Raw genomic sequence first — 20,165 nt, 5'->3', positions numbered from 1 at the left:
TTGTTTTTTTGTTTTTTTTTTGTTTTGTTTTTTTTTATGGCTGAACAATCTTTTTAGCAAGTTACAGCCAGCAGTATAACGTAAAGGGGTGGTCCGAAGGACAAATAAATTTTAATCTAAATCCCTATCTATGTGCCATAATCTAAACTAGTTTCTAATAAACTTACATTAAAAATTTTTCACAATTTTCCCTAACTACACATCTGACCGCTATTGCATTTTTTTACCTTTGTCCTGTATGGTGACTCTTTGTTTGAGTATCCCCATTGCATGATGGGATACTCAAATGAGTCGCCATCGGGGGCTGAGGCTGCAGTCACTGTCACAGCCTCTGCCCACTCCCTTAAAGCGAATCGTCATCAGTGATGCTTGTTTCAGGGGCGAGACTAGTACAGTACCTTCTGTGTCCCTGCGCACTGTCATTGTGTGGTATGCACAATCACAGCGTGCACTTTACCGGCTCGAATCAGTAGTAATGAGTCAGCAAGAGAGCAGCGCTCACTGTTAGTGCGTGTTGTCAGGAAGCCCAGCATTCAGAGGCTAGTGATGTTCCTTCTGAGAGCGGTGCTGTTCTCTGAAAACTGGATATCCTGACAATGCACACTGATTGCTACTGACCTGACCCAACAACACAGAGGGCGCTGTGATTGTGCTTCTCACACAATGACAGCGCGTAGGGAATAGCCCTGCTCCTGAAACGAGCCTCACCGATGACTCTTCATTTCAAGGAAGGTGTCGAGGCTCTGACTCTGACCACAGCTTCTGCCCCCTGATGATGCTTCATGTGAGTACCCTGGGATACTCAAATGAAGCGTCCTGACACAGGAAGTAACAGGGAAAATGCAATAGCTGTTGCTTAATGTAGTTAGGGAATGGTAGGGAAGTTTTACTGCAAGTATATTAGAAATTAGTTTAGATTATGGCACAAAATAGATGGGGATTTAAGGGCCCGTTACACATAGTGATATCGCTAGCAATATCGCTGTAACGTCACTGGTTTTGTGACGCAGCAGCGATATTGCTAGCGATATCGCTACATGTGATACTTAGCCAGCGGGGGAGCCGGTCGGAGGTATCGCTGATCGCGTGAGAACGTCCTGGACCATTGCTCGTCGGGCGCTTCCTGCTGGGCTTCATGTGGCGCCGACGAGCGACGCGTGGACGCGGACGGGAGGTTGTCAGGATCGCCGCGTCTGACAGGTAACGACCCCCGACCCCTGCTATGTCGCTGGTGAGATCTGCCTGTGTGGCAGCTCACTAGCGACCACTTAGCGATGCACCAGCGATCCATATCGTTGTCGGGATCGCTGGTGCATCGCTTAGTGTAACGGTACCCTTAGGCTGTGTTCCCACACGGCGGTTTTTTTAGCGGTATTTTTAGCGGTTTTTCCAATAAAACCGCTAAAAATAAGCTTCCCATTTCTATGCATTTTGCACTTTTTGTGCATACTGATGCGTTTTTTACAGCGAAAAACTTTAAAAGCAAGTAAAGTTTATTTATATGCATAATGAAAAATCTATTCCCTACAAAATCAAGGAAATGTATATAATGTATCAGTCAACCTATCCCATATAAAAGGAATATCATCATCATTTTCAGGGGTTTTCTGTTATATTTAATGCTCTATCCTATTGTGGCGTATTGCGGTTTAAATATAGCCAATGTCTCTTGTATGGGAAAAAGATCGGAAAGTGCCCTGACCTTACATTTTCAATTTCCTCCATTTATTCTTAATGTATACAGCTGTGGCTCATGGACCACGGAGCATAAATAATTAAAGGGACAATTAGTACTGCTAACAGAAGACATGCATACTCTGCCCCAAGCAGACCAGCGATCCCAGCTTGTCCCTTTAACCCACTATAGGAGCACTGTAAAATCTGGCTTGTATCATTGGTTTGTGATGATAATTATAGCTCCCTGGCGTCTCTTCTTAGTTCCAGGAAGTGTACCCTATTTGTAATGTATAAATTGTTAAAGACATACAAATGAAGCACAACATTTTATTTATTTATTTTTAAATATTAAACCAGTGAAAAAAATTGCACAGGAATGCAAAAGCCTCTGTTTCTTAGCATCTCTCATGTTGGACATTAATGGCATATCTACATCCATACGTATAATGTTTTAGGAAGTAAAGACACAAGTACATTATTGTAGAGGTTCAGGAATGGGAAGATGTAACCCATCTTGTATTAGTAAACTTCAGCCAAAATAGATGTGCCTTCACTGCGCAAGATTTGGTCTAAAACAATATATTTTTGTTTTATGTATTCCAGTGCCACTGTTAACAATCTGCAGACAAAGGTGGATGCATTAGAAAAGTCCAACACCAAACTAACTGAGGAGGTATGTTCACTTCTGTAAATTAAAATGGCAAATCAGGCATGAAGCAAACCTAAAAACCAAAAGTGTGCTCTTGTAAATAATTCTTGGAGTAACCTACTTTCTGTTTTTTGAACGCCTTGCAAAGCAGGTTTACTATCAAAACGTCCTGTCTAATAATACTGCCTCATTTACGATTTTCAGCTTTCACACTAGCAGAAAGAACGTAGTGATTCCACTGTATTGCAATAACTGATATTTTGCATAGGAAGCAGTGATAAATATTAATATTTAAAGGAGTGTTTCATCTGAATCATGCTGCCTAAGTCAGTTGCAACATGAATTGGACACTGGCTGCTGCATTTTAGCTAAAATATACCGTACGCCACCTTAATGTGCACATCAACATGGATGGAGAAAAGTCTTTGGTGAGGGTATTTGTTTTAACAAGAGGATCAACCCTTTTACCCCTTCACAAATTTAATTCCCCTGGCACCTCCAGAGGACGAATGGAGACGATTTTAAGGCTCTGAATGATGGGCTATCTACTGTATTTTTCGGATTACAAGACACACTTTTTCCCAAAAAAATTTGGGAGGAAAATGGGGATTGCGTCTTACAGTCCGAACGCAGGCTTACCAGGGGGTTGCGGCAGTGGTGTAGCAGCGGAACCGGCGGCGGCAGAGGTGTGGCGATGCTGGGGCTCTTTGCCAACGGTGGGCGGTGCGGCGTGCACCTTAGCACAGGGTCCCTTCCTCAGGATGCCGGCAGCAGAAATGTGGCGACGCCACGACTCGGTGGCCAAGGAGAGCAGAGCCGAGTGCATCACTGGTTTCCCTGCGGCCATCTTCCTGAAGCCGTGGGCCACCTGAGGCGGTGCGTACGCAGATTGAGATCTCTGCAGCCCTGTGTGTCAGGAAAATGGGCGTTGGAGGCTGCGTGTGTGCAGATTCAGATCTCGGCAGTCATTTTTCTGAAGCCGATGGATGCCGAGGCCTCCGGAAGATGGCTGCCGAGAATCCGGTGATGCACTCGGCTCTGCTCGCTGTCGACACATTTCTGCCGCCGGCATCCTGAGGGAAGAAGCTTGCTCCATGTTCTCCCTCACCGTCTACACCTGACCCGCAGCATCGCATCCCGGGACTGCAGCATACTCCACTTCTGCCGCCGGAATCCTGAGGAAGGGACCCTGCTCCATGCTCTGCCTCACCGCCAACAGTGGACCCGCAGCATCACACCCAGGGACTGCAGCATTGCCCCACTTCTGCCGCCGCCGGTTTCCTGAGGAAGGGACCATGCCTCCTGTGACCCCCGCTCTACCACCGCCAGCCCTCAGGTAACATACCTTAAATTTGGACAATAAGACAGACCCCCCATCTTATAAAAAGCTTTTTTCCACCCCCAAAATTTGGGGTGCGTCTTATAGTCCGAAAAATATGGTAGTCTACATCAGATGGGTGAGTACTTTCCATTTAGTATGCATTTGATTGACCCTTACATAGTGTTAATAAGTGTCTGAGCTTTACTATTGCAACACCACCCATGCAGAGTAGTTTTAAATGTTTCTCAGGTGGAGTTACAGCAACAAGCAAATGATTTAGCTTACTCCAAAGGTGATTTCACATACACACTGTTCAGTACTGAGGTATTTTGTCTTTCATACTGCTGCTACATGTGCTACAGAGAAACAAAAGAAGGACTCCCTCTGTTTCTGCGTTCTGTTTATGGACTGTTGGACTACCGACCAGTTCAGAGACCACTGAAAATGAGAGAGCACCTATATGGGAGGGTCTGGTGAAATACAGGATACAAGTCCTATAATAGCCAGAAATAGTGATAAATAATGGCGTTAATCCTCATGTACACAATATGACAGTCTATTCTGAAAGCTCTTCCAAAATTATTGGTATGCCTTAGGAAAATTGGTGGATAAGTAATGTTGCATGAAAAAAAAAAATGAAAAAGAAATTTCATAAAAAAGATTCATATTCTAATTTCATTTTTCAGCTTGCTGTTGCAAACAACAGAATTATTACCATGCAGGAGGAAATGGAGAGGATGAAAGAGGATAGCACATACTTCTCCAAGGTAGGCTTGGTGTATGAAATAGTGTATATGATACTTGTTAGTAGAGTATCACAGGAGATTTTGCTCAAATGCAGCACAGTAGTGCCATGCATGTCTTTGCTCAGAGAACATCATGTTATCAGCATCACATTATCCTTTGTAAAGCAAAGAACGATCATATTAATGATTGTTCTGTGCACATGGAGCTGTGGCCAGCCTGGTTAAACAGGCTATTAAATGACTTCCGATCAGCTTGCATGGTCGTTTAACAGCCATGGTCGGCTTGTCTAAATGGGCTCTAATAATCTACCTGTTTTATCGATCTTGCATGTTTTTGTTTTCCGTTTTTTTGTTTTTTTTTTTATAAAGGGGAACAAGCAAGAGAGAACAGCAGACGGGCAAATGCTTAGTGAAGTCAAGAAACACTTGAAGGAGGAAACCCAGTTGAGACTGGTAGGATCACATTGTCGTGGCACCTGAAGGTTTCAAAAACCGGGACTGTCAAATAAATGCATCTTTTCAGCAGTCCATTCAATACTTGTGTATCTCAATGCATAATTACTCTGTCTTTTTAATTTATTTTTTCAACATAAATAAGCTAAAATTCTACACTGCTTCATTCACAATGTATTTTCGTCTGTTTCAGCTTGCCATTTCTATTGTAGTGTGATGTAGCTACAAGCACTAGGAAAGCTATACAGTGGGGGAAATAAGTTTTTGATATACTGTCGATTTTGCACATTTTCTCATCTACAAATGGAGAGGTCTGTAATTTTTATCATCGGTACACTTCAACTGTAAGACACAGAATCTTAAAAAAAATAAATAAATAAATCCAGAAGATCACATGGCATGATTTTTACATAATTAGTTTGCACGAAATAATTATTTGATGCAATAGAGAAACAGAACTTCTTTAGTACAGAAACCTTTGTTTGCAATTACAGAGGTCAGACATTTCCTGTATTTCTTGACCAATTTGAATGCATTGCAGCAGGGATTTTGGCCCACTCCTCCATACAGATCTTTCAGGTTTCGGCGTTGTCGCTGGGCAACAGTGACTTTCGGCTCCCTCCAAAGATTTTTTTTTTTATTGGGTTCAGGTCTGGAGACTGACTAGGCCACTCCAGGACCTTGAAATGCTGTTTACGGAGCCACTCCCTAGTTGTCCTGGCTGTGGTGTTTCAGGTCATTGTTATTGCCGGAAGGCCCAGCCATGTTCATCTTCAATGCTCTTACTGAGTGAAGAAAGTTGTTGGCCAAATTTCCCAATACATTCTCCCTTCAATACGGTGCAATCATCCTGTCCCCTTTGCAGAAAAACATATCCAAAATATGATGTTTCTCCCACCATTGTCCCAACCATGAAGAATGTTCTTGGGGTTCTACTCCTCCTTCTTCCTCCAAACACGGCCAGTGCAGTTGATGCCAAAAAGTTCTATTGATCTTGTTTTCATCTGACCACATGACTTTCTCCCATGCCTCCTCTGGATCATCCAGATGGTCATTGGCAAACTTCAAATGTGCCTGGACATGTGCTGGCGTAAGCAGGGGGACCTTGTGTGTCCTGCAATATTTTAATCCATGACAACGTAGTGTATTACTAATGGTAATGTTTGAGATTGTGGTCCAAGCTCTCTATAGATCATTGACCAGGTCCTCCCATGTAGTTCTGCGCAGATTCCGGACTTGTCTCAGAATCCATAGTACAGTAGAAAGAAAACCGTCGGGGCTCAAACAAAGCAACTTCGAGATGAGTTGAAAATAAATACACCGTATATACTCGTGTATAAGCCGAGATTTTCAGCCCATTTTTTTGGAGTGAAAGTCCCCCTCTTGGCTTGTACACGGGTCATATACCTGGGGGTCGGTGGGGGAGGGGGAGCGGGGGTGTCAGATCATACTTACCTGTCCTGCCGCGGTCTCTGTCTGCAGCCTCGCTTCTCCACTGTCTCCCTTCCTGTCTTCAGCGGTCACGTGGTACCGCTCATTACCACTCATGATTATGCGCATTGTCATGAGTGTAATGAGCGGTGTCACGTGACCGCTGAAGACAGGAAGGGAGACAGTGGAGAAGCGAGGCTGCAGAGACCGCGGCAGGATGGGTGAGTATAGCGATATTCACCTGTCCCCCGGTCCATCGCTGCTCACCACTGTCTCTGCTGCATCCTGTGTCAGTGACGTTTAGGCAGAAGGGGGCACGGTGACGTGGTTAGTGCGCGCCGCCCCTCTGTTGGCTGAACAGTCACTGACACAAGAAGTGGCAGACAGCGGCGATGGACCCAGGAGAGGTGAGTATGGCGTTCTTTTTTTTTTTTTTATTTGCAGCATATGGGGGCATATTCTATGGAGCAGCATATGGGGGGCATAAACTATGGAGCTGCATATGGGGCATAAACTATGGAGAAGCATATGGGGGATAATCTATGGAGCAGCATATGGGGGGTATAAACTATGGCGCAGCATATGGGGGCATAAGCTATAGAGCAGCATATGGGGGCATAGTCTATGGATTCCACCCTCGGCTTATACACGAGTCAATAAGTTTTCCCAGTTTTTGTGGCAAAATTAGGGGGGGGTCGGCTTATACACGAGTATATACGGTAGTTTTATTCACATCCGACTTATAAGAGTAACAAAAAATTCCAATCCAACGTTTTGGCAGTAATGCCTTTATCAAGGATATCTATACATTCAAAAAAGACTGAAAAAATATAGGTACACGATTAATTGTGAATACATCACTATCCTGACAAAATACATTTTAGGCTTAATTATTTTATATATTCTCATAAATTTTAAACCTTTAGTAAACTGTCTTGTTTTGATCCAATTTACTTAAGGTGTGGTTGTGAATCATTTCCATGCAGGATATATAAAAAAAAACATGAAGACACGAAAAATCAAAAACTGTAGTTTTACATGTAATCCATAAACTTCATGATACCTGGCCAAAGAGAGAAAAAAATGTTTTTAAGTCAATTTGATAATATATTGTGTGTGAATGAGTATATCATTCATATCCACATGTGACAGAGAATTTCAACATATCGCCTCCAGTAGGGGGAAAGAGTCCAGAGGTAACGTGGAAAATTTTTATAAGAGTGAAGAGGGAACCACTTAATACTATGAATCGTTCCTATGACCGTTTCAGCTGGGAACACCAGGTAGAAAAAAAGAAATGGGTAAAGGAAGATAAACGAAAATGGGCTCAAATCAGTAACTCAATACCTGTGAGTGAGTCGGTCGGCGGGATTCATGTGCTGTGCTGGGCATTCAAGGTGAGGATCATACTGGGTTGCTGTGTTTAAATGCCAGTGTATGGATGTCGTCATATCCGGTTGCAGTGCTCGATCTCTATGGAGGGAGTGGTTTAGAGAGCAGAAAGAACCAAATTCGGAGAATAACTAACCGCGCATGCGCAAAAAGTGTAGTGTGTTACTATCAGTAATGTTTGAGGCTGCGGTCCCAGCTCTCTTCATGTCATTGACGGAGTTCTCCCGTGTAGTTCTAGGCTGATTCCTGACCTTTCTCAGAATCATCCTTACGCCACGAGGCAAGATGTTGCATGAAGCCCCAGACCGAGGAAGGTTGACGGTCATCTTGTGTTTCTTCCACTTTCTAATAATTGTGCCAACAGTTGTTGCCTTCTCATGAAGCTGCTTGCCTATTGTCCTGTAGCCCATACCAGCCTTGTGCAGGTCTTTAATTTTGTACCTGGTGTCCTTAGACAGTTGTTTGGTCTTGGCCATGGTGGAGAGGTTGGAGTGTGATTGATTGTGTGGACAGGTGTCTTTTATACAGGAAAAGAATTCAAACAGGTGCAATTAATACAGGTAATGAGTACAGAGTAGGAGGGCTTAACAGGTCTGTGAGAGCCAGAATTCTTGCTGGTTGGTAGGTGATCAAATACTTATTTCATTCAATAAAATGCAATATAATTATTTAAGATTCACACAATGTGCTTTTCTGTTTTTTTATTTTTAGATCCTGTCTCTCACAGGTGAAGTGTACCTACAATAAAAATTACAGACCTCTCCAGTCTTTGTAGGTTGGAAAATTTGCAAAATTGGCAGTGTATGAAATACTTATTTCTCGCTCGCCTTATTGGGGGACACAGAGACCATGGGTGTATGCTGCTGCCACTAGGAGGCTGACACTATGCACAAAAAAGGTTAGCTCCTCCTCCGCAGTGTACACCCCACCGACCAGCAGGAAGTTCCTCAGTTTAGCTTAGTGTCAGTAGGAGGTGGACATGGGTCTTTCATTGGACCCATATCTACCTCGATGTGCGTCGTTCCTTTTCAGGTTCCAGGAGGGATACAGTGTGAAGAGTCACAACTGTACTCCCACAAAGAGGCTTTGAGTACGGCGTGTACTGCCACCCCGTATCCTCTTAGTTCTCCGGGCGGACCACAGGTTCAGCACAGGTGTTGTGCCAGCGAAAACAGATGGTCCTTGCCCCCCGCCTCCCACCCACTCGCCCACCAAAGCCTGTCGGTTGGACGAGGCGCGAATACGTAGAAGATGAGCGAATACGTAGAAGATGAGCAGACAGCGTGGGATACAGAAGGTACCTTTATTGGAGCACCGGAACATAAAGCCACAAGATGACCTGGGAGCGGCGCCAAAGTAGCGCCGCAGATTCTCGCACTGCTCGCACCGTCCGACTGTCACCGCATCCCTTTTTGGCCCCGGCGGCGGTGCAGGCCTTCTTCACCCCACCGCCGGTATTCTTGTGAGGGTTGCGTCTGGGAGCAGGGCTATGCCAGCATCTCCTTTAGGGGCAGACGCGGCTGCGCCGCAGTTCTTCCGCGCCGCCCCGTGCTGACAGGCGGCCGCCGTTTCAAATTTAGTCCCCGGCTTCAGTTTGGGCCTTCGCGCCCGTCGTGGCCACGCCCCCCGTTCATTATCATAGGCCGGCTGCGCTCCCGCCCGTTCCTAAGCCCTCCCACCGCCTCTCTAGTCTTGTGGCTGGGAAGGGAGAGGAGGCGGTTCTTCCCTCTGGTGCAGGCGGCTAGCTCCGCCTTTCTTCTTACACAGAGACCGCTCTTTTTGATTCCTCACATCAGGCTGCCGCCATCTTTGCAGCCTGACAGCCGGAGACTACAGCAGATGCCATCTTTCGGGGGCAGCGGACCGTGAGTAGTTCTGCAACTGCAGACTGACACCCTACCCTGCCTTTCTGTCCCCCAACCCTCCAGCACTTCCGCAGGTTTTTTTTTTCGCATGCTCCTCTTGCAATCGCAAATTCCCCTCTGCCGGGACTGTAGCAATCCCGTTCAGCATGATGCCGTCCAGTAGCCATCTACTGCGCCACGTGAAATCGAACCCCCCATTCCTGGCTGGGCCTCGTCTCTTTCACAATCTGTGGCAGACCTCACCAGGGTCTTAGTCCCTAGTGGCCGTTCTTGATAAATTGCCCCTGGACACTTCTGCAGGGTCCAGCAGGTCGCAAGACGTTCCATCTGAGCCAGCTAGCAGATGCCGCGAAAGGCCCAGGCAGGATCCACGGACGGAATCCTCTCCTGGCCTCTCATCTGCACCTAGTCCTTCCCAGCAGTTGCCCTCCCGTGCCTCCTCACCCGAGTCAGGTGAAGCGTTCCCGGATATGTCCTCTGAAGGGATTTTAGAGCTGGATTCTGACCAGGACGCGGACATGAAGGTTACGGTACAGAACCTCATTGCTGCGATTAACCACATCTTTGAAATATCTGACTCCCCTGCGAAATCCTCAGATCAGGAGGTTTCGTTCAGACGGGCAGAAACACCATCCAGGGTATTCGCCTTCCACTCTGAGTTTGGCAAGATCCTTGCCAGGGAAAGAGAAAATCCGTCCAGGCGATTTCAAAGAGGGAAGCGCCTCGGCGTGCTGTATCCGTTGGCTAAAGAGCTCACTGACAACTAGTCTGCTTCCCCGTCGGTGGACGCACCCGTGTCCAGACTTTCTAATAACACGGTTCTCCCGCTTTCAGGTGTAGCGTCACTAAAGAATTCTAATGGTAGAATTATAGAATCCTTTGCAAAGTCAGCATTCGCGGCGGCTGCAGCGGCGCTATGTCCAGTCTTTGCCTCATCTTGGGTGGCAAAGGCCATAGCCACTTGGGCAGAGGATCTCCATAAGGGCATCCTAGATAAGGCCCAACCAGAGCAATTGACCGATCTGGCCAACCAGATTTCCCATGCAGGGGATTATCTGCTTTCTGCTTCCTTGGATGCCGCGTCTCGCGCTGTTCAGGCATCAAGCAACGTTGTGGCAATCCGACGTACAATTTTGCTCAAGGCTTGGCAGGCGGACTTGTCTTCTAAGAAGTCTCTTACCAATCTGCCTTTTCAGGGAGCGCATCTCTTTGGGTCCCAGCTGGACCAGATTATTAAGGACGCCACTGGAGGCACGAGTTCTCTCCTCCCTCAGTCCAAACCTCGCAGACCCCCGCCAAGGCGTCAGTTTCGGCCCTTTCGGGCTTACCGCCGCTTCAGTACGGCAGAGAACTTCTCTAACCAACAAAGACCACAGGTATGCCAGGATAGAAAGACGGTGTCCTTCAGACCCACTCTCTCCTGGCAATCTCACTCTTCCCAGGGCAGACCCTCCAGGTCCAGATCTGGACGGTCCACGTCAGCATGACTGTCAACGAACTCCCGAGGGTCCCTCCCAATTGGGAGGTCGACTCCGTCTCTTCAGGGACACCTGGCTGGCCTCAGTAGAGGACGCTTGGGTCAGGGAGCTTGTATCTTCAGGGTACAAGATAGAGTTGATTTTTCATCCACGGGATCGCTTCTTCGAGTCCCGTCCTCCAAAAGATCCAGCCTTAGTTCCGGGGTTCTTGCATCCATCGCCTCTCTCCTCAGTTCCGGGGTGATTGTGCCCGTTCCCGAATCAGAACATTTCACAGGGTTTTATTCAAACCTGTTCGTGGTGCCGAACAAAGGCGGGACAGTTCGCCCCATCTGGGACCTCAAATTACTCAACAGGAGAGCCCGACTGCGTCATTTCCGAATGGAGTCTCTTCGGTTAATCGCTTCCATGGAGACGCAGGAGTTCATGTGTTCAATAGACATTCAAGATGCCTATCTTCATGTTCCCATGTTCTCCGGGCATCAGAAATTCCTGCGTTTCGCGATTCGCCAGGAACATTACCAATTTTGTGCACTGCCGTTCGGTCTTGCCACCGCACCCAGAGTATTTACAGAGATCATGGCGGCGTTGATGGCCTGGTGGAGAATCAGAGGTCTCGTTCTTTTTCCGTACCTCGACGACATTTTGATCAAAGCTCCATCCTTTCGTCAAGCTCGCCAAAGTCTTACCTGCCCAATTTCGGGTGGCTCATCAACGAAAAGAAGTCCTGTCTTGTCCCGACACAACGTCTTGTGTTTCTGGGTCTATTGTTCGACACTCGTCGATCGAGGGTTTTTCTCCCTCAAGAGAAAATTGGCTCCCTGCAACGGGATGTACGATCGCGGCAGCTCATGAGACTTCCATCTCTCCGGACGACCATGAAAGTCCTGGGAAAGATGCTGGCGGCAACAGAGGCGGTCCCCTTTGCCCAATTTCACTCCAGACCTCTCCAACTCGCCATCCTATCCCGGTGGAACAGGTCTGTCATTTCCCTGGATCGCCCATTTCGTCTTTCAAACCGTGTCAAGCAGTCCCTCAATTCGTGGCTGACGTCTCCTCTCATCTCCCTAGGACGGTCATTCCTCCCCTTTCACTGGCAGATTATGACAACGGATGCCAGCCTCCTCGGCTGGGGGGGCAGTGTTCCGCAATCACACTGTTCAGGGTCGTTGCTCAACTCAGGAGTCAGCCCTGCCATTCAACGTCCTCGAGATACGAGCGATTTATCTGTCTCTCGTTCACTGGGAGAGACTTGTCAGGGGACTGCCTATCCGGATTCAGACAGACAATGCCGCGGCGGTGGCATATGTCACACGCCAGGGAGGAACGCGGAGTGTCTCAGCCCTGGCAGAAATGTCCAAGATTCTTCATTGGGCGGAGACTTCAGTCCCGGCAATATCCGCGGTACACATTCCCGGCGTGGACAATTGGGCCGCTGAATTCTCAGCCGCGAGGATATCGCGGCGGGAGAGTGGTCCCTACATCCGGAAGTATTTCTTCAGCTTGCTGTCGTGGGGAACCTCGGACGTAGATCTGCTAGCTTCTCGCCTCAACAGGAAAGTCCCACAGTTTGTATCCAGGGCTCGAGATCCTCTCGCGGTGGGCGCCGACGCTCTGGCCATTCCTTTGTCGCAGTTCGAGCTCCCCTACCGGTTTCCTCCCCTGCCTCTTCTTCCCAGGCTGCTGAAGAAAATCAAGGCGGAAGGAATTTCAGTCATCCTCTTCGTCCCGAATTGGCCCAGTAGGGATTGGTTCGCTGACATCGCCAACCTTCTCGCGGACGCCCTCTGGAAGCTTCCAGACTGAGCAGATCTGCTGTCTCAAGGTCCGATTTGCCACCCCAATTCTCGGCCGCTCAATTTAACGGCGTGGCTGTTGAGGCCGAAGTTTTGCAACGATCAGGATTTTCCGATCGAGTTATTCATACCATGATCCGAGCCAGGAAGCCATTGTCTTCCAAGATTTATTGCTGTACTTGGAAGAACTATTTCACTTGGTGCGAGACCAATGACTTTCCGTCCATGTGTTTTTTCGCTCCCTTCTGTCCTGGCGTTCCTTCAAGCGGGGCTGGATGCGGGTCTTGCCCTCAGCTCTTTAAAGGGTCAAGTGTCGGCGCTGTCCATTTTATTTCGGAAGACGTTGGCATCCCGTCCTCAGTTTAAAACCTTCCGTCAAGGTGTAGCCCACACGGTTCCTCCGTACCGAGTGCACGTAGATCCATGGGATCTTAATCTGGTTCTCAAGGTTCTGCAAGGTCCTTCCTTTAAACCTCTCAGGGATGTTTCCCTTTCTCTCCTTTCGTGGAAAGTAGCCTTTCTGGCAGCCATCACCTCCATCCGGCGCGCGTCGGAATTGGCGGCCCTCTCTTGCCGCTCTCTTGGTACTCTACCAGGACAAGGTAGTTCTGCGGCCTCTGCCCTCTTTCCTTCCTAAGGTGGTGTCCACTTTCCACCTGAATGAGGACATTGTTCTCCCGTCCTTTTGTCCGGGTCCAGCTCACCCTCGGGAGCGGTCCTTAAACAAGCTGGACTTGGTCAGGGCGATGAATGTCTACCTAACTAGGACGACTTCTTGCGGAAGACAGATTCTTTCTTAATCATTCCAGATGGGGCGCGGAAAGGTCACCCGGCCTCCAAAGCTACTATCTGGATCAGATCGGCAATTTTGGAGGCCTACCGGGTCAAACGTCGAGTGGTCCCTCCGGGAATTAGAGCGCACTCTACCCGGACAGTGTGTGCCTCCTAGGCGGTACGTCACAGAGCTTCAGCGCTGCAGCTTTGCGAAGCTGCAACCTGTTCATCGGTTCACACGTTTGTGAAATTCTACAAGGTCCATACCTACGCTTCGGCGGACGCCAGCCTAGGTAGAAGGATCCTGCAGGTTGCGGTAGAGAGTCCGCTGGCCTGATGGAAGTTTGTTTTTCCCACCCCAGGGACTGCTTTGGGACGTCCCATGGTCTCTGTGTCCCCCGATAAGGCGAACGAGAAAACAGGATTTTTGGGTTGCTTACCGTAAAATCTGTTTCTCGGAGCCTTCATTGGGTGACACAGCACCCTCCCATGTTCTTCAACTCCTGTTATTATGTTAGTTGGTTTGAGTTGTCTGTTGTTTTCAATCTATTCTGTTACTTCTCCTACTGCTTTCTCACTAACTGAGGAACTTCCTGCCGGTCGGTGGGGTGTACACTGCGGAGGAGGAGCTAACCTTTTTTGTGCATAATGTCAGCCTCCTAGTGGCAGCAGCATACACCCATGGTCTCTGTGTCACCCAATGGAGGCTCCGAGAAACAGATTTTACGGTAAGCAACCCAAAAATCCTGTTTTTCCCACTGTAGAAGTACAGATAGACTTGTGTTCAGCTAGAACACTATATATTCTTACGGCGCAAGCACCAGCTGATTATGGCTAATTTCAGCCATAAAGGAGCTATTTGGCCTTACGCTACAAGTCTGCAGTCACACTGTGAATCCTCGCATCGCGTGCACTACGTGCTGTGAGGATTCTCAGATACCAGTGCTGGGATTGACTTGTATACAGTAGTGTTCAAAATAAGAGCAGTGTGTTCCAAAACATGAGTTAATCACAAAATCTTTATACTAGTTTTTAGTTCCTGCTTTGGGAACATTGCACACTGTTTTTCTAATTCAATACATAAAGAGAAATTTATATAATTTTTCACTACTTTACAGAAAATAACAAAAAATGGACATTGGGCTGTTTCAAAAAATAGCAGTGTCTGCATTTGTCTTTACAAACTCACAATATGTTTTTTTTTGGATGTATCATTCCTGTGAATCACTATCCTAATATTTAGTTGTATACCCAGAGGTTTCTTTTAGAACTGCTTCACATCTATGTTGCTTAGAGTCAACCAACTTCTGCCAACTATTATTCCACCCCAGGATGCTTGGACTACATCTCACAATTTTTTGGCATTTGTTAACTTTGCCTCAGAAAGGCATTTTAATGTCACCCCACAAGTATTCTTTCGGATTAAGGTCCGGGTATTGGGCTGACCACTCCATAACCTCAATTTTGTTTGACTGAGACCAAGATTTTCCTAATTTACTGGTGTGTTTTAAGTATTTTAATCCCTTAACCCCCGGAGCTTTTTTGGTTTTGCGTTTTTGTTTTTTGCTCCCGCTCGATCGCCTATATGTAGCAGAATTACAGCATTGCTATGAGCGCCGTCTCTGAGACCTCAGGTTGTTATGGCAACGCATCACTGACCCCCGATCACATGATGGGGTCGGTAATGCGCTCATTTCTGGCCGCGCGGCCATAAGCTCTAGTTAATGACTAGCCAGGTCTTTCCCGGGGAAAGACCTGGCTAGTCATTGCTTGCGTTGGGAAACACGTGATGGTGTCTCCGCGGCTTGTGTTTTGCATGTTTTTGCATATTTCCCATAAGGAACGGGGCATTGCTCTAGAATCACTGCGTTGAGAAACATGTGATGGTGTCTCCGCAGTGTTGGATGTTGATCTCCATGAGTTCATTCATCCTCATTTTTCACAGTCTTTTACTAGGCATTGCTCCTACTAGCCAGTTTCCTACTCCACACTGATGAGGGGCAATACCCCGAAACAGCTGTCTGTGGATGGATACCATGTTTTGGCATGGGTGGTTTCCTTCATTGGTGACTGCCCTTCCCGTGGTTGTTCCTTCCCGGGGAAAGACCTGGCTAGTCATTGCTTGCGTTGAGAAACACGTGATGGTGTCTCCGCGGCTTGTGTTTTGCATAAGCTCTAGTTAAAGCCCGCTGTCGGCGTTTGACAATGGGATTTAACTAGTTAATAGGCGTGGGTGGATTGCAATTCTGCTCGCGCCCATTGCGGGCACATGTTGAAAACAGCTGACATGTCGCGGCTATGAGGTGGGCTCAAAGCAGGGGATACCAACCGCTGACGCAATAGTACGTCAGCAGTTGTTAAGGGTTTAATATATGCAAGCTGATCCATGGTCCCTGGTATACGGTTAAATAGGTCCGGCACCATAGTAAGAGAAACATGTCCATATCATGATGCTTGCACCACCATGCTTCACTGTCTTCAGAGTCTGGTGTGGATTGAATGCAGAGTTTGGAGGTCGTCTGATGAACTGTCTGCGGCCCTTGGACCCAAAAAGAACAATTTTACTTTTACCCTTCGCCACGACAGCACCCACTGGAGGCATCGGATCCGCCCCATTGGAACAGGAAACCCTACAGAAAGATAAAAGGGGGCGGGGGTCCGCCTTTCCTTCTCAGTTTTGTTTTCCTGTTCCCAGGGAACTCCAGCATTATCCTGCAGGAAGATATACCTGGGCCAGTGCACGCCACCTGTGCAGTATCCGTGAGAACGGCAGGGGCTGCGGTCCAGAGGCAGCGTCGGGGAGGTTCCGTTAGACGGCTCCCCCCTCGTCTGACGGATAGGTTGATGACCGGGTCCGGGGAGGGCCGCCCGGTCTCACCTGGGAGCACGCCGGACTCTCAAGGCCGCCGCTGACGTAAGTACGTCACTGGCGCGAAGAAAAGAAAAAAAAAAAAAGAGAGCGGGAGAAAATCCAAGCAGCGGTGGCGGTAGCAGTGAGAGGCGTTGGCCGCATACAGAGTGGCGGCGCGGGAGCCGGCCGGCGCAGATGCTCCAAGCCCCGGAAGTAATGGGTGAACTTCCGGGGCACGATGGCTGAGGCAGCGCAAGTGCACAGGCGCGAGGAACTCGGAGGGGAGGAGCGACTTCCGGCTAGAAGAAAAAAAAAAAAGGAGGGAAACTATTTAAAGAAGCGCTGCGAGGTAAGCGGCGGTGAGCCATGTCATCTCCAGGTGAAGTTCACGCTCCGGCAGGGGACTCTGCTGGGGGCAGCTCCTCCAGGGACCGCGCCAAGGGATCCACGGACACCGCTCGCAGGAGGAGGCGGGAGAATCAAGATCCAGGACGGGGTCTCTGCCATCTGATCCGGTTCTATAAGCTTCACTGGGTGAGTGTGCAATATATATACTCTGCCTGTTAAACTGACTTCCCCCTTGTCTTTCGCCATGTCTCCCCCTCTTCCAGGCGAAGAAAAAAGAGAAATCTAAACACAAAGAATGTGCTTTATGCGCTCAGCCTCTCCCTGACTCCTACCCCAAAAAGCTCTGTAAGCAATGCACCAGAGAGACTAGACAGGGGACCGCAGTGTCATCAAAGGACATACGGACCATAATTAGAGAGGAACTACAGGCTATCACCCGTGCCAGTACTCCCTCAGAAACAAAGAACAAAAAACAAGTGACTCTCCGCTCCGATTCGGAGGAGGAACAGGGGATAATCTCTGATTCCTCACTCACGTCATCATCGTCATCCGAAATTGAGGGACGATCATGTTTTCCCCTGGATAGTGTGGATAACTTGGTCAAATCCGTAAGGAACACTATGGGGTGTGAGGAGACAAAGGGCGTCCAAACCACGCAAGATATAATGTTTGCGGGTTTGGCGGAAAGGAAAAGGAGGGCGTTCCCAGTAATACCGGCGATTAAGGCCCTAATAAAGAGAGAATGGGAAAAACACGATTAAAGAAGTTTTCGCCCATCGGCCTCAAAGAGGAAATATCCATTTAGCGATGACGAGCTATTGAAATGGACCAAAATTCCAAAAGTCGATGCTGTGGTAGCCTCTACCTCGAAGCAGTCTGCTATTCCGGTAGAGGATGCAGGCTTACTGTCCGACCCACTAGACCATAAAGCGGAGTCATCATTAAAAAGGTCTTGGGAATCTTCTACAGGGATTTTTAAACCAGCAGTACTCAGCAGGTCAATGCTCGTGTGGTTGGACCAATTGGATCAACAGATCGAGCAGAAGGTATCTAGGGAAAAGCTACAGGCCGCTATTCCATTAATTAGAGGGGCGGCAGCCTTCATGGCCAATGCATCGGCAGACACCCTGCGGCTGGCAGTGAGATCGGCTGGTCTTGTAAACAACGCCAGGCGGGCGCTATGGATGAAGAGCTGGAAGGGGGACGTGCAATCAAAATCCAAGATTTGCGCAACCCCGTGCGAGGGTGAGTTTCTCTTTGGGAAAGCTCTAGATGACATACTCGCCAAAGCGAAAGAAAGTAAGAAGGCTTTCCCTGATTCTTCTATCCCTTTTACAGGAGAACCTTTAAAAGGCGATCGTTTGGGAAAAGGAAACAAGCGGATAGATCAACTAGATGGCCCACAAAGGATGAGAAGCAAAAGGGTAGCATGTTTAGAGGTTCAACATTCCGAAAGGAAAATAATTACTGAACAAACAGTCCCCCCAGTAGGGGGTAGACTGAATTTTTTTTTTTTTCAAAGTGGGAACAAATAACTTCAAGTTCATGGATTCTAAATATAATTAAAGAAGGAATAAAGTTAGAATTCCTTCAAATTCCTCACGATTGGTTTATCGTAACCCGCCTTAACTCAATAGTACAACAAAAGGCCCTCGAAATAGAAATTCGGAGCTTACTATCCAAGGGGGTTTTAGTGAAAGTCGCAGTGGGACAAGAAGGTAGAGGTTTCTACTCTCCTTTATTTTTAGTTTCCAAACCAGATGGTACGTTTAGGACAATCATAAACTTGAGGAAGCTTAATACGTTTAAAATGGAATCAATCAGATCCACCATTAAACTTCTTTTTCCAAACTGTGTAATGGCGGGAATTGACTTAAAAGATGCTTGCTACCATCTTCTTATTCATAATAGATACCAAAGGTACCTAAGGGTCGCAGTGGTATTCAAAGGCAATATCCATCACTTTCAGTATACGGCCATGCTCTTCGGTGTCTCTACAGCACCGAGAATCTTCACCAAAGTGATGTTAGAGGTGATGGCCTATCTTTGTCAGAAAGACACCCTAATCGTGCGGTACCTTGATGACTTCTTAGTTATCGGGAACTCGATCACCCAGTGTACTAAACGGGTGGCTGATACGGTCTCATCTTTGCAGGATCTAGGCTGGATCATCAACTTCCAGAAGTCCAGACTTGTTTGTTCCACACTCCCTTCAGATCTTCTTAGGGTTCCAGTTAGACTCTACAACCCAGAGATGTCTGCTCCCTCAGGTAAAAATTGTGCTCCTAAAAGATAAAGTTGAGGCAGCAATGGATAGACCACGAATGTCTCTGAGAGAGAGGCAATGTCCCTATTGGGGTCGCTCACTTCTTGCGCCCCGGCAGTTCAGTGGGCCCAATATCACGTCCGTACACTGCAATATCAAATCCTTCAGGAGGGCAGGCGACACGACGGTCACCTCGAGAACAAGATAACCCTATCCCAGGAAGTCTTGGCTTCTCTAGAATGGTGGCTAGATAGTAATCATCTGTCCACAGGAGTCCCATGGGTAATATCACCATCCCATATCTTAACCACCGACGCTATCCCCCACGGCTGGGGAGCCCCTTCGGAGAATAGCTTCTGTCAAGGAAGTGGAATAGGGATGAACTGGGCTACTCATCTAATTTAAAGGAACTGACGGTAGTATATTATGCTCCACATCATTTTCTTCCACAGCTCCAGCAGAAGCACGTCAGGATCCTATCAGACACCACTACAGTGGCCTATTTAAACAGACGGAGGTACTCGATCAGAGACTCTGATGTCTTCTGCGGCAAAAATCTTAAACTTAGCCGAAAATTGTTTGTTGTCCCTCTGTGCCCTCCATATCAAGGGAAGGAACAACCAAGAGGCAGACTTCTTAAGCCGACACACACTTCGTCAAGGGGAGTGGCGCCTCAATCACCAAATTTTCAAGGACATAACAGCTCTATGGGGACAACCTCAGGTGAACCTCTTTGCCACAAAAGAGAACAGACAAATAGAAACATTTGCCTCCCTGTCCCCGTCAGATTGTCCAGACATACTGGACGCCCTCCAGGCTTCATGGAAATTCAACCTGGCATATGCCTTTCCTCCGATAATCCTTCTGCCACAGGTCATTCGGAAGATCAGAGAGGACAAGGCGAGGGTAATTTTGATGGCACCATTCTGGCCCAAGAGACCGTGGTTCTCATGGCTACGAACCAAGTCGGTGTCAGATCCTTGGGTTCTCCCTTCGATTCCCAACCTACTCTCCCAAGGCCCTTTTTTCCACCCCCAAGTGGACAGCTTACACTTGACGGCGTGGAATTTGAAAGGCAGCTACTGAGATCAAGAGGGTTTTCCGAAACACTAATTACT

The 20,165-nt window shown here is 47.7% G+C and overlaps 1 protein-coding gene across 9 annotated transcripts in view; it reads left to right on the top strand.

Annotated features, from left to right (window-relative positions):
- Positions 1 to 20,165, top strand: part of RUFY3 (RUN and FYVE domain containing 3) — a 137,468-nt gene that overhangs the window by 83,608 nt on the left and 33,695 nt on the right. For all 9 annotated transcript variants that reach the window (XR_012219612.1, XM_073541003.1, XM_073541013.1 and 6 more), the window contains 3 exons: positions 2,281 to 2,350; positions 4,334 to 4,414; positions 4,763 to 4,846. Coding sequence is in view for 8 of the 9 variants with exons in the window: in XM_073541003.1 (XP_073397104.1) it covers positions 2,281 to 2,350; positions 4,334 to 4,414; positions 4,763 to 4,846 (235 nt within the window). In the remaining variant the exon portion in view is untranslated. The remainder of the gene's footprint in view (positions 1 to 2,280; positions 2,351 to 4,333; positions 4,415 to 4,762; positions 4,847 to 20,165) is intronic.

This window comes from Dendrobates tinctorius, unplaced genomic scaffold (genome assembly GCF_039654945.1).
Source record: "Dendrobates tinctorius isolate UK_male_01 unplaced genomic scaffold, ASM3965494v1 ptg000011l, whole genome shotgun sequence".
Taxonomy (NCBI): Eukaryota; Metazoa; Chordata; class Amphibia; order Anura; family Dendrobatidae; genus Dendrobates; species Dendrobates tinctorius.
The sequence above is the reverse complement of the archived record's forward strand: the minus strand, read 5'-3'. Positions and strand labels throughout refer to the sequence as shown.